This window comes from Camelus dromedarius, chromosome 8 (assembly GCF_036321535.1).
Source record: "Camelus dromedarius isolate mCamDro1 chromosome 8, mCamDro1.pat, whole genome shotgun sequence".
Classification (NCBI taxonomy): Eukaryota; Metazoa; Chordata; class Mammalia; order Artiodactyla; family Camelidae; genus Camelus; species Camelus dromedarius.
In genome coordinates, this window is record NC_087443.1 from 39,585,220 (window position 1) to 39,599,373 (window position 14,154).

Sequence of the window (14,154 nt, forward strand, 5' to 3'; positions counted from 1 at the left end):
TATAAAAATATATGTATAAAAAAAAAGCCAAGCTCTCCATGTAAGAGAAGTGTGGGCTCTGGAGAAAGATCTCTGTCACTTTAAGACAGGAGTTTCAGTGCAGAGTATGAAGAGCAAAACATCAGTAGCCAAGGGAACTGAGAAAGAGGACTCTGGTGTCACCTACCAGCAGAGCGCCGTGAACTGAAAGCTCTGAGCACCAAACATGGAAGGAGATGCCATGCCGACACACAGGCCGTGGAAAACGAGCCAAAGGCAGACCCCCATCCCAGCCAAGAAAACGGCAGAAGGATGCAGCATGGTTCTGTGGGAAAGACTTAGCTTGCCCGCAAGCTACCAAGGGCAAACTGTACCCAGCACTTTAAAAAGGAAGAAGGTATAAACAGCATCACTCAGATTCTGTACAGAGATACCTAAAAGGGTTGTGGCCCATTATTTTCAATAACAAAACATGGCACTTGTCTTCAAAAAAGCTCTTCCTTAGGAAAATGATCAGCTCACCAGAGGCTTCATCACCTACTCAAGGGGCAGCGGCAAATGAACAAGGAAACCATCTGAAGGCGCTGACATTCTCCGTTTGTCCCTAGAAGTGGTGGGAGAGTTGTTTCTTAGATGAACTGATGACCCTGACACCTTCATCCATAGTCCTGGAGTGATTGTGACCCTAACTAAGCCAAGAAAGGAAAGAAAGGTGCTGGGATCCCCATAAAGGTGAGTCCGGGGGATGAGGTAGCTCCAGGAGGACGGGCCCCCTGAAAGGGAGTTACGTGGGCTGTGGGGCCGGGTTAGAGGCGAGGGGAGGGAAGGGAGAGGAACTTCTGGTTGTTCTTATACTGATTAGACATGAACAGCAGTCGCCATGTATTCAGTTACTAACAACACCAAGCACTTTGTATACCTTATCCTCATTTTATTGACAAGGAACAGAGGCTCAGTGTGAAACAGCTGAGTGACTAGTGGAAGACCTACAGCTACTGAGCGTCAGAACAGGAGTTCAAACGCAGATCTGCCTGCCTCTCGGAGCCGTCTGTCTCAGCAAGGTCGCCCTGCACCTTCTTACATTGTCTGAGAAGCACCAGCACCGCAGAGATACTGAAAAGGTCAGCCCTGGGTTAAGAGAATCCCAAGCTCCTCCTGCACTGTTGGTGAGATCAGGGGAGCATTCTCCTTTCCTTAGAGGCACCAGGCCTACGGAATACACAAAGGGTCCAACTCACTCCCAGAGAAGCAGCCCTATGGCTCAGACACTGGCCACACGACTGCCTATACAATATGCCAGGACAGCCACGCCACAAATCTCCAAAAGGTGGTACCCCTAGTTGGATTGATGTTGTACATTCAGAAAAACTCAAGAATCATACCCCTGGGAACTCCAGCCTACAGGGCGTCATCTTACCAAGTCCGAGGCTCGCACGGCCTCCCCAGCTAGATGCAGTGCTCCTCTGGGGCTTTGCTCCTATGATGCCTCCTTGCTGCTTCTAGGAGGGTCTAGATTGATGTTAGTCCCGTGTCTTTCCAATGAAGACCACGTTGAAGAAAGTTGGCATGGATTTAAGAAAGGCTGACTTTACGCCCCAGGGAATAAAATATGTGCTACAACAGAAGACATGGACCCTCTAGAGCACCCAGCCCCCCATGGCGCGGCCAGCAGAGATGACAACAACGATGCTTCTCGATGAGAAAACAACGACTGACTCAGAATTAAGTTGCGTGGATCTGGTTCAAGGGCAGATGAACACTATTTCAAGAGTAGGAATAGACAAATATAACTAGTTTTCAACATGCTGTGTGCCTTGCAAATGAAGCGGGCAATGTCCATATGTAAAAACAGACAACTACTGCGTTTAAGTCCCATGTAAGTGAGATACAGAAGGTTCCAGAGCTTTTGAAATATTCAGCAATCCCCCCAAACAAGTATTATTTTGATCACTTTGTAATAACTTGTACAAAAACAAAATGTTCCAAGAGGTTTTCAGTGGAAGAGTGAAGGATATATTTTAATGGTAAACAATTATATTCTTCTGTCATCTGATACTTTTTTTCCCTTTCTTTTTGGAAACATGCTTTCTGAATTTTCAATAGTTCCTTTGTGAAGGCATCTGTTACTCACATAATTGAAAAGATGTTTGTGCAGTGGCATGCTTGAGAATACAGTTATTTAATCTTAATGATAAAGCCCTGAGGACAGAAAATCGTAAGTAGAAACCTCTTGTTATTTATCAAAAAGAAAAAGGGCTAAGACACCTAATCTATTCTCAGATTTAAATTCATGCTTGATGAAAACTATCAATAAAATATGGAACCTGCAAAGTTTCTTAAATAATATAGGGAGGTTCAAAGGGGGTTTGGGGGGAGTAGGAAGAAAACAAAAATGAGACAATAAAGGAGCTTTACAAAGAAAAAACTGCTGTTTGGCAAGCCTTTTTTGGGTCAAAGAACTTGCTGTAGTTTACAGCATGACATACACACTTGATTAGTTTGTGCCTGAGGGTGTTTTTACACTCAACAGTGTAAACTCCAACTTCTATTAATTACAACTTGCATTTAGAGGCAAATTTAAGAATTTTTAAATAGAGGTTTTTCAAAGGCTGTTTATTTTTTTTAAACAGAAACCAGTTTTTCTACTCCAGGGCCTGGCTAGGGTTTTGTTTTCCTTTCTAAAAGTTTCCTGAAAACTCCAGGCACTGGAAAGTTATCAGAGCATTTGAGGCATGCTGAGTGATACGGAGGGAGGCTCTTGCTTATGAAATTACCTGACTGTGCCTTGGGGAGAGATTCTTCACAGATGACAAGTTACTCGGGCACAGGGTCTTACATCCACCCAGTTCAGGTCCCTTGTGAGAACAAGCTGGGTGGGGTACGGGCAGAAGAGCAGCCACAATGCCTTAGCCTGCCTAGATCTCAACACTCTGTGTCAGAATCTGGGGTTGCTGTTTGCTAACACAGGTCAGGAGGCCATCTGTGGGTATGGGGAAAAGGGAGATGAGTGCGCTGGAGGGGCGGTGTTAGAGGAGTGTTACCAGCAGACTGCCCACGGCCAGAACCATTACCAAGACAGTGTTCCCCAGGGGTGCAAGTCCATAGGTTCGTCCACCCCGCTGTAGGTGGGGATGGAGCGTGGTCTAACCATCTGACCTCAAGGCAAGCGTGTCAGTAGACATTGAGAGGGTAAACCACAATACCTGCCTTTGGTGTATCCAATTTGGAAATTCCGCCTTAGAACTCTCCTGACGGCCCCTTCCACCACTTCACTGCCTACCTCTTTATTATACACAGTTCCTAGAGCAAACTGTCCTTTTTGCTTGGATTTAGTTTAATTCATTCAGCCCCTAATTCTTGAGTCCTTGATACGTTCACGACGGTACACTGATGAGTCTCAAGGAAAGCAACACCCTGTGGTCCTTGCCCCCAAATATAATTTCTTTACTGTTTTTGAATTCTACAACTAGATTATCTTAGGCAATGTATGATGATCTATCTTAAGTTCTAACCTAATCTCTTCAAGATCCAGTTCAAATTCAAGGTCCTCCTGGAAGACTTTGCTTGTGCTACTTGGAAATCTCTCTCCTCTTTCTTTGATCCCTGTTGAACTTACTATTTGTATCTGTAACTTACTTACCTAAGGTTTTTTATAGCCTTAAATATTTAACTCTCTTTCACGTATGTATGGACTATGAGTTGTATCCTATGATAAGTTAGGTAAGCGAGGGATCACAGTTCTAATGAGCTGGTAGGAGTTGAGGGCAATAGCAAAGGAAACAGGCAGTCAATTAAATGGCAAATTTATCTGATCCAAGAAAAAGACACTGGCCACTAGGAGAGGGCTTCCTTACTCATTTCAAATGTAGTCCTAGGCTATGCTGATAGACTGACACTGCCCACATTCCAAGAAGTACTGCATGCCACATCTGGAGTAGCTCTGGGTCCTTTGAGGGACACAAGAGGGAGGCATCTACAGGATGCAGGCCATGCTGGTGAAAGTCCATAAACTGTGCTCTGAGCCTCGGATGAATGGAATAGGAAGACCTGAAGTGACAGAGGAGCTTTGCCAAGTGTACGGAGGCCTGTCACTGAGAAAAGGGAGTGTGCGGAATCAGTTGGCCCCAGGAGGCTTAGGGAGCATCAGTGGGACGCCACAGGGGTCTGGCTCAGCAGGAGGAAGAGTGCAGAGATGGAGGGTGCCTTCAGCGGCGCCTCTTCTGTGTGCTCCCAGCCCAGTGCCAGAGATAATTCAGTCCTCACCCAGCACCGCAGCCTGTAGGCTACATCTTGCCCAGGGCATGTTTAGTTTAGCTTACTTAAAATATTTTCAGAAGTACTGGAGCCAGTATTTCTAAGTCAGGTGATTTCACGTAAAAATTATCTCCAAAACATGGAACATGTCCTAGGTGCCCCTGGCCGGGCTGTGCGCGCCAGTTTCCCAGCCCCGTGGCCTGCGCTCACCTGTGCTACCTGCCCCTGGTGATATCTGAGTTTGTGACCACTGGTGTGGGGCAGTCTTTCTCCAGTGACCTGGTGAGAGGGTCTAGCTTCCTAAATCTCCTGTCTGTTACTGATACTTCCGTAAAATACCATAAAAATGAATTACCAGAAAAATGAAAAAATTTAAAAGACAAACAAAATACAAGCCCCAATTTTTAAAATCCTATTCAAGTGACAAAAAATTTTTCTGGCCAATTGCTACATAAGCGTATCAGTGCTCGTTCGTGGCTGCTCTGTTCACAGAACACAGATGGGCTGGAAAACCTCACTGGGTGACTGCAGACGGAGCCCTCAACTCTGTGCTGCTGAGACCTTGCCTGCGGCCTCTGAACTGCGTGCTGATTAACTTCCAGGGTGTCAAAATGAGCAAGAAGACACCAGCCCTTGTCCTGGACGTGAACAGAACCTTAACTCGCCTTACTTTCCCTTGGCTTTTGCCCGCAATATGATTAGCTGAGTTCCTTAGAACCTTGTCTATTTTTGGCATTTACCTTAAAGCGCATACTTATCTTACTCAAAACACAAACCTCCCACAGCCTGCCTTCCACCTTCAGAGAAAAAAAGGTCGAAGCTCCAGCTGACTGTCACTTGGGTTCTGACCAAATGTGTCTGGCTTACGCACAGCTCACCCCAAGTCACTGCAAAGGAAGCTGCCTCAGCCCTGTGGCATGACAGTCTTGCCCTAGGAATGCTTATGGGAAAAGCAAAAGGTTAGAATTTGAAATTGGGCATTAAGTATGCAAGAAGATGAAGCATAACTGTTCATTTCCCCCACAAACAAATACACATTTGTTTATGAGTCTGATTTTCTAAATACTCAGAAAAGCACATTATAAAGTACTTTTGCCTTAATGCTCCTTTTTAAATCCCTGGTAACAACTTCATGTGCTCCACAGAAACAGACTGTGTAATTTATTCAGGAAAATTAAAACCAGTAATCTGGTACTCTGTGTAAAGATTTTTCCCCCTTGCATGTGCTTAAAAACCATTAAAAAAGAAAACAAGAAAACAAATCTGCATGTGAAAACAAAGTCTTTAAAGTGAATTACTATTCCAGAAAATCAAGCTAAGAGAATCCATTAAAGTAACCTTTCCCTTCTTGTTCCTTTACTGATAATAGAAAGCGATTTGGGGCATCTTAAATACAGAGCTAGACAAGAAAGAAAATGCTCCACTTAGAAGTGTCCTGCTCAGGGGGAGGTGGTCTTTTTTCTTTGCATTATAATCTCCAGTAAATGTACCTATAAATCCTGAACAAGAACTGTCTAGAATAACCACACTTCATAAGCTCTGCTGACTTTGAGACATCTACATAGCAACAGGGAAACATGAATGCTTTTTACATTGGTGATCACCTGTAACATGAGCAATTAAGTACAGTACTAATGGGCTGTGGCCAGGAGCCTGGTGCTAATATTAAAAACTGACAGAGATGAATAGGTTTGGAAGTAAAACCAGGCTGACAAAGACATTTTTATGAAGTGCTTGGACTGATTTGATTTAAACCAATCAGAGGCAAGTTTGGGCGAGTCGGGCCTTCGGCGACAATGATGCATTCACGGGCATTGTACCATTTCTGCTCTGCCTTAAATAAAAACACCCATTGATTCTTTTCAACAACCCGCACTTTCATTATTACACTCATTAATAAACCAAAAGTACCCAACTAATATACAAGTAACATTTACTGAGGAACCGACTACTTTTTTCTCATTGGAAAATGCAAACAGTTACTGGAAACATGAACTACACTGCATGAAAAACAAATCAGTGGATAATGCGCAGTAGATCACTCACTGCTTCGTCGTCTTCTAGGAAAGCAAAGCGGGTGGTAGGGAGGTAAGAAAAGGACCCAAGTCTCTACATTAGGGTGAGAACTAGAGACGGGATGAACCGGCAGCAGAGGCAGAACTGCAGTCATTCTGATCTAGCTTAGAAGGCTTCAAACACTGCTAACGGCATCTCTAGACTAGACATCTGCTCACAAAATCCTGACCCTTACACCTCCTTGAACCTTCATGAAAACAACGGCCCTTCACCAAGCTAATCATCTTTGTTCGAATGGTGTTAGCACCGCCTGTTAACTAGCAAGAATGAATGAAATCTGCCATGGCCACTGAACACTGTTTTAGCTGAGAGCGCCAGCCCCTTCTTTGACCATAAGAGTTTCCAGTCCCTGGACAGGTCTGCGTGTGCCCTTGCCTTCTTTGGTAGAACCATCAAAGAGGAGGAAGACACACTGAGGGCAGTACTTCCCAGACTTCTGTCCCTACCACAGCACAGAGGGGTAGGGTGACTCCTGTGAGAGCATGGTTCAAATAAGCGAGACTGGCATTATGGTAAACAGTCTGATTTAAAAGAAAAAAATCAATCATCTGCAAATTTCGGTAGTTAACTATTAGAAATGACTGATTATTCATGACACCCCTGGTATCTGACCACAACAATGCCATAGGGACTTAGATGGCAAAAGGAAATGCCGAGAACAGGTGAAGGACCTCGCTGATGGCCCTGGAACAGCTGTGCTCTAACCTTGGTTTTGGGTTCTGTGCAGGGATTTCTATGTTGGGGGTCCCACTTGGCCACTGACCATTGTCTCTCAACTCCAAACCCACTCTTCTGTGCTCCGCCAGGGGATGCTGGGCCTGGGACTCTGCAAATGACCTGTCTCCTTTGCCAGCTGTCTTCCTATTGGGGTTCTACCAGTGGGGCCCCAGCAGGCCCGGGGAAGGGAGAAGGGACTGCCTTCTATTTTGCTTGCTGTTCATTTCACGGCCAAGCCAACAATCACTTAGCAGCAGCAGTTGCTTCCAGCCCCTAGCTTCTTTCAACCATCCCAGAAAAGTTTCAGTGCATTTCCTCTGCAGCCCAGCACCACTGCAGAGCACGGCCTCCTCAGTCTGCACCCAGCTCCGCACCGCTCCTGCTCTGCACTGGCTGGGCACGCTCCCTGGGAGGGTCTGGACCCAGCTTGGTGACGCCTGCAAACTTCCGGGCGGTGAGTGCCCAGCCTCTTTTCTCTCTTCCCTCAGCCCCGGGGAACCTACAGTTATCACCTCCCTATTAATGCACCACTTCACCCAACACTTGTTTAAGCAATTCTGTGTAGTAAATTCTCTTTGTTGGATCCCTACTGTGGATTTTATTTTCCTTCCTGGATCCTGCCTGTCTGATATACTGACCAAACAAATTATAGATTTGGAAGAATAATTGATACAGCTTTTCAAAAAATTCATTCCAGCAGAAGACCAAACCTTTATGAAATATCAATCTGCTCCCAAGGATGAGGAGAGAAGAGTAATCATTTAAAATTCTTCAATAATGTTTTTTAATTGATCAAGTTTGAGGTATGTCTATTAGAATTTTCCAATTTGACTGACTGAAGGCATATGGGATTCTGCTATTCCAGTAAGAGTTTAATCGTGAAACAAAAGTACGCAACCTTCAAAAGAACATATCTTGGCATTTCATTTAGGGTTGAGGCTATTTTTATCCACACAACTGCTTGAGTAAACACACAGCCAAACACACACACACACGTACATACTACTATTAAGTCCAATCCTTTTTCCATCCCAAACAATATCTGTTTTTTGCCCATGTGATGCTTTGCAGTATGTTTGGTTCATTTTTCACTCTAACTAGGTGAGCTAGTTCACAGCTGAGATACACTCCTTTTCCAAGTTTTAATTGCTCTCTGGTCCTTCAAGTGTGATGGTTCACATGTTGGGGACATTTGCACATAGAACTAAGTGAGGTTCACTATCATGATGAAAACTATTTGAAAGTAGAGACTGCTTCTAATGAAAATGTTTTCATTACAGCCTTGGCTCCCAAGTCAAAATAAGTTAACTGTGTTACCTCAGACACTGTTTACAGAACACTCACCCGAGACATCAGTGCCTTTTTGTACAAGAACGTCAGTGGTGTACCTGTTATGTACAGTGAGTGTGCAGGCTTCTGTATTAAATGCCAGGAGAAATACACTCACGTTAAAAAAGATCCATGCACTATACTGCAAACAGTGCTATGAAGAGTAATCATTTGAATTCCTATTATCAATTTTTTAAAAATCATTCTGGATTATAACACTGTCAAGTAAGGCAATCTCTTGGGGATACTTTGTGGGAATTTTTCATGGGGTACTAAACCCAACTCAATTTACTGTGATTATACCTATAAAAACATTCTAAGTTTCACTGAATGGCCACACTAAAAGAGGCTCTGTGTTATATGCAATACAGATAAAAATATAATTGGACTCAAAAGAAATATGACTATGAGTTGATGTGTCACATGACATTATCTGAAGATGCATTTGTATGATCCAGAGATGGGCGTGAGGCAGCTGGGTTGAAGTTGGAATGGTAACTGACTATGTGAAGAACAGCCCTCATATTTAGCACTTGAGTTTTATTTTTTAAACAAGCAAGCTGACTGGCCTGTTTGCTCTGCTGACTATGTTTTGACTTTACTCCATCTATGGCCATTATTAAACACACACAGACACCTCTACTTGGATCTCACGAACTCTGAATTTGAAACCAGGAAGCTGAATCAGTCCACACTTCCACAGGGAAATGCCAGTGATAAGGAAGTCGGTTTGACCCAAACAAATGAGGCACAGGCTCGAAGCGCAGAGCAAGGATGATGCATGAATTTATGCTAACTGGTCTTCAGTGTTGTGGGTAACACAGTCCTAAGGCAAAGGGGAAACAGTCCTGTGGATACAACCTTCATAATAGGCTAATTTGGCGTTACTTCTTGTTTGCATTATCATCACCTTTCTGAGAGAAGCTGAAATTGTTAGAAAACCAAACCCCCCCAAGCATGGCAAGAAAGGATTTTCTGGGTCAAAAGCATAGAAGGAAAAAACCAAGATGGGAAAAAACAACGGATCTTATCTGGGGCCAATTTTCTTATTAAAGAAGTGCTTACTTTTCAGTATTAATATATTCAACGTTAATACATTTCATTGTCAATAGAGTTACATGGCAACCTCCCAGGAACACTGCAGACCTATGTCTTCCAGAAACTAAAAGTTCTCATAGTAAATGAACCCACAGAGTACAGAGAACACATTGAGTAATCTTTGCTTGCGGGGGAAGAAAGTATTATCCAATTTTAGCCCCTGTAACCAGAGAAAGCCATGTTCCCTAAAAATCACAATGCAGTACGCAAAGTAAAATATCAGAGGGTTATTTTTTGTTTCCTGAAAGGTCTTATCTCCTTGACCAATTAACTTCCAACTAACACACTTTTAATTAAGCAAGGACTTTCCAGGAGAGGCTTTCTTACCTTTCATAATGTCTGCGGGTACAAGTGGCGGCGCTGGTGCTCCCAGGATTACCACCTAATTCATCATAAATATGTTTCCATTGACGGCGGGCTGTTATCTGAAAAAACGGCAATGGGAATTTCAATCTTGCATCATGAGAGATTCACAGTGCCAGGATTCAATACATATGCAACAGTCAGAAGAGAACAGTCTGTTCTGGAAACCCAGATACAGAGAAGTCCAAATGAGTATGTGGGGAGACTTGTGGGCTTACAGTAAGATCTCACTTTCAGCACTTTTCTTTACAGTAAAAATGGAATTCTGCTTTGGGCTCTGTATTTGTCACCCTCAGTGCATTTTTATGTAAGGCAGCTCCCTGGATGTTCATGTAGTTATTCGCCCTTATACACTGTTCCTTTATGTCATGTGATACAGCATCAAAATAAGATTTCAGCTAAAATATATCTTAGTCCCTCTGTTTAAATGAATCAGAATTAACATTGGTTACTTGAGGGATTCAGTAATGCGTGGCTGAGTACACAAGTAAAGACAGTTTTCACAAAGCATGCTTTTGTATCTTCTGATTTTTGAACTATGATGTGTTGCCTACTTTAAAAATAAAAAAATTACTACACAAATTAAAGTGATCAAACTGGTCATGAAATGTGTCATCATCTTAGGCTACATTTTTATGGCAGCTCCTCTAACCACCAAAACAAAACCAGAATCTGAAACTGTCTATGTCGCAAGCTGTTTATTTTTATTTGCTTAGGTCAGGAAAATGGAATATCGATCAAATCCTATGAAAATTAACATATTCCAAAGTTAAAATGCAAGCTCTGTATTTTACTGAGTTGGGTGAATAAAAGCAAACAGCTTGCAGTATACCAAAAGGCATACTATGGTCTTGTTTTATTTTTTTTCTTTAATTTTATTTTTGTACATAAATTAAGATTTTACAAAATAACAGATGCATGATCTGGCAAATGATTAATTTGGGAAAACCACGTCATTTACTACATCTGAGCAATCTAGCGTTTCCTTGAAACTGGGAAGACAGAGCTAAATTCTGAGGTCCTTGTGAATGTTTCTAAACAGGGCTCCAGGAAAACTTAGCTATTGGAATGTGCAGGGGGTAGGGCGTGGCAGAGGTGCCAGTGGCATTTAAACAATCAGAACAGGAGGTTCCTTTTGAAAAACACCCGCAGAGCTGCCCATGGAGTTCACTTAGGGGCTAAGGGCAGCAATGCATGAAAAAAAATCTCAACTTGCAAACAGGGGCTCTGTAATTGTAATCTCAGGAGTGGGAGGGTGGTTAAATATTACAGTGTAAATGGTACCCTTTCCATTTCAAATAAAAAGAAGCCCTTCATTTCCATAAAGCTTTCTCAACAGGCCCAAGGAGGACCTCGAGACAGTGTGAGTTCTGCATTGTTCAGTTTCCCACGAAGCATTCCTGAACCAATTTGTTTCAATAGTTCTCACTAGACAGAACCACCTCTTATATCTACTAGCAGGTGTAAGTAAAAATAAAATCCTTTATGTGCAGCTTGGTTTAGATTATAATAAATGTTTTCAAGCCCCTCTTAAAACACTCAAAATACGTATTTTGGTAATTATTTTATATTTAATTACACTCTCCCTCCAACCTTTTAAATAATAGTTTCAGGCTAACCTATTCTACGCCTGTGTGTCACAGAAGGAATAGGATCCCCTTCCAAGTATCTACGTTACTCCTCAAAGCCCTTGGAATACTGAGACCCCTTGAAATAAACCTCTACAATCCTTTCCTCCAGATGAGGTGTGTGGGCCCTAGAGAGCCAAGCAGGGCCAGAAAACAGCCTACGTTTCCACAGTCACTTCAGGAAGAAACCATCACTCTTGTCATCTTTGTATCTCTTGTGTGTACTGTATTTCATATTTTATAAAGAGTTTTCACATCCGTGGTATCATTTAATCCTCCCATCAGCCTGTGAGGCAGATTACAGGAATCTCATTCACAAAGGAAGCAAGACTCAGAGAGGTTGCACAACTTGTCTAAGGACACACAGCAGCAGAGGGGAAATGCCAGGACTCATACCAATGTCTTATAGTCCCAAGAGCAGACTTTTTTCCACTACATCAAAGCAGTCTCCATTCTCTATCAGAATGACTTGATGAATAGCTCATACTTGGAGTAGGGGGATTATACAGAACTCTGGGGCCTTTTGTTTCAAAGGAGGCAGAGGACTGTGGGACTCAGAGCTTCTCTGTTTAGAGCTATAGGTCTCTCACTAGTACAGAAATAGCATAGCTAAGGGGTCAGCAAGAATCTGAGGGAGTGGGCTGAGTCAATAGTGCTCTGAGATTGTACTCTTAAAGTATCCATCAAAACTGTGGTTCCTTCCACCCTGCCCACTTTTCTTTCTAGTTAAAACAGAGGTTCAGTATTGCATCACAGATAAGTCCCAGTCAGGGCGAAATCCATCCATTCACTCAACAATTCACTCACCAAACACTTAGTAAGCATCTCCTATTTGTTGGGAACTGTGCTGGCAGCTGGGACACAACAGTGAAAACACAACACCCAAGACAGCTGCATCCTAGTCACAGACACCAAAAATAAACAAGTGACCAAACAGATACACAAAGTAATATGGGTTGTGAAAAATATAATGAGCAAGTGATGACTGCTGAGAGGGATACTTAATGTGTGGAAACTGGCCATGTTCCCCCCTCACTATCATCCAGACCAGGGAATGCCCTGTTAAACACCTGTCTGTCACAGAAATGACAAAGCTTCTTTAAGAATAAATAAATAAAGAATTATCAAAAGGGAAAAAAAAAAAAACCCACTAGAATTGAAATTGCGGCAGCAGGAAGCCAGCATCAATCACCAGTCTGTGTTAATAAGCCATGTGCAGCTGGCTAGGGGTCTGTGTTAGCACCCCTGCTAGCAGGTTCTGGTGTTTAAGTACAGTTTTTAACATTCAGGGTTCATCTGGAGTGAACACAAGGGCTGGGCCTTTAAGGAAGTGGTCTCTCTGTTTACTGAGCTTCCACCAGTCAGCCTGGATGAATCAGGCCATTTTGAGATATTTTCTTTCCACAGGAAAGTCATAAAATGTGGTCTTTCCAACAGCTAAATGCTCTTAAGCACACAGTTCTCCTGGGTACACATCTCTACTTCTTGTGCCCAGATGCGCTTTTCATTCAAACGCTGACCATGGGCTCTACAGCAAGAAATGTCTATTTCCTCCCATTGTCCAGCCCGCAGTCGGTCTCCGAGCCCTACACAGGGAGCGGGAAGGACCCGAGCCGTCCCCCTGGGACACTCCTGGGCATCGTGCTCCCGCCTGTGTACACCTGCCTTCTGTACTGACCTGCTTTCCTCGTGCCTGCGTGGCATTTGCTTACGGTTTTTATTCTGCTATCCAGTGTCCTCTCCAGATGTGTGGAAGCTCTAAAATCCCATCCAGGGCAGAACCAGTGTCTGCCTCCTGGTGTCTGGCCCCCAGCCTCATTCAGCTAGGAAGGCTGATCTAGCCGCAAGGCTAGTTTAATCAACTCTCTCATTAAGTCTCAGGTCTCCTGGACATGTTCATGTTTAAACCTGACCTATTATGTTAGGGTTTTTAAAGATACAAGAAACTCTGGCTCTCTCCAAGCAGTTGTCTCTCTTGGATTGTGCTTACCCTGTCACCCCTTTCAGGCCCTCACTGAGATGACATCAGCCTGTCCTCTACTGTGCACCATTTGAGGGTGCTGTGCCAGGTCCAGAGGCACAGGGGTAGAATGGGTAGGATGGAGGCATCACGTGAGAGGAAAGAAACGTTTCTGCTTTCCAGGGTTCACAATTGAGCAGGAATTATAACCCCCTACAATTAACCATGAAGCAAGATGAAAAACTGAGCTGAGCAGACCACACCCAAGTAAATCAATCTAGGTGCATTTGAGACTTAGCCTTACTTTGAAGGCACTTGATAGTTACTTCTTTCCCTAGTGTGGGTAAGACCCAAGAAACTCTGAAAAGCACTCTACACCTCTCATGTCCATAAAGTTTTCACTGCTTATAAATACAGTCACCCCTCTGTATCCAAGGACCCTGACAGACACCGAAATTCAGATGCTCAAATATGCATATAATGTATGCACGTCCTTCTGTAAACTTTAAATCATCTCTGGATTACTTATAATGCCGAATACAATGTAAATTCTATATAAATAGTTGCCAGTGCCCGGCAAATTCAAGTTTTGCTTTTTTGGAGTTTCCTGGCATTTTATTCCCTAATATTTTCGATCTGCGGTTGGTTGAATCTGTGGATGTGGAACCAGAAGGTATGGAGGGCCGACTGTACAGTGGTTTTCAAACTGCTCTTTAGAATTCAGGTGGTATTTTAAAGATAGCCTGAAAC

At 43.2% G+C, this 14,154-nt stretch overlaps 1 protein-coding gene across 2 annotated transcripts in view; it reads right to left on the bottom strand.

Moving 5' to 3' along the window:
* ARID5B (AT-rich interaction domain 5B) overlaps nt 1-14,154 on the bottom strand; it is a 173,317-nt gene that overhangs the window by 15,560 nt on the left and 143,603 nt on the right. For both annotated transcript variants that reach the window (XM_010985777.3, XM_010985778.3), the window contains one exon: nt 9,781-9,878. In XM_010985777.3, coding sequence (XP_010984079.1) covers nt 9,781-9,878 — 98 coding nt within the window. The remainder of the gene's footprint in view (nt 1-9,780; nt 9,879-14,154) is intronic.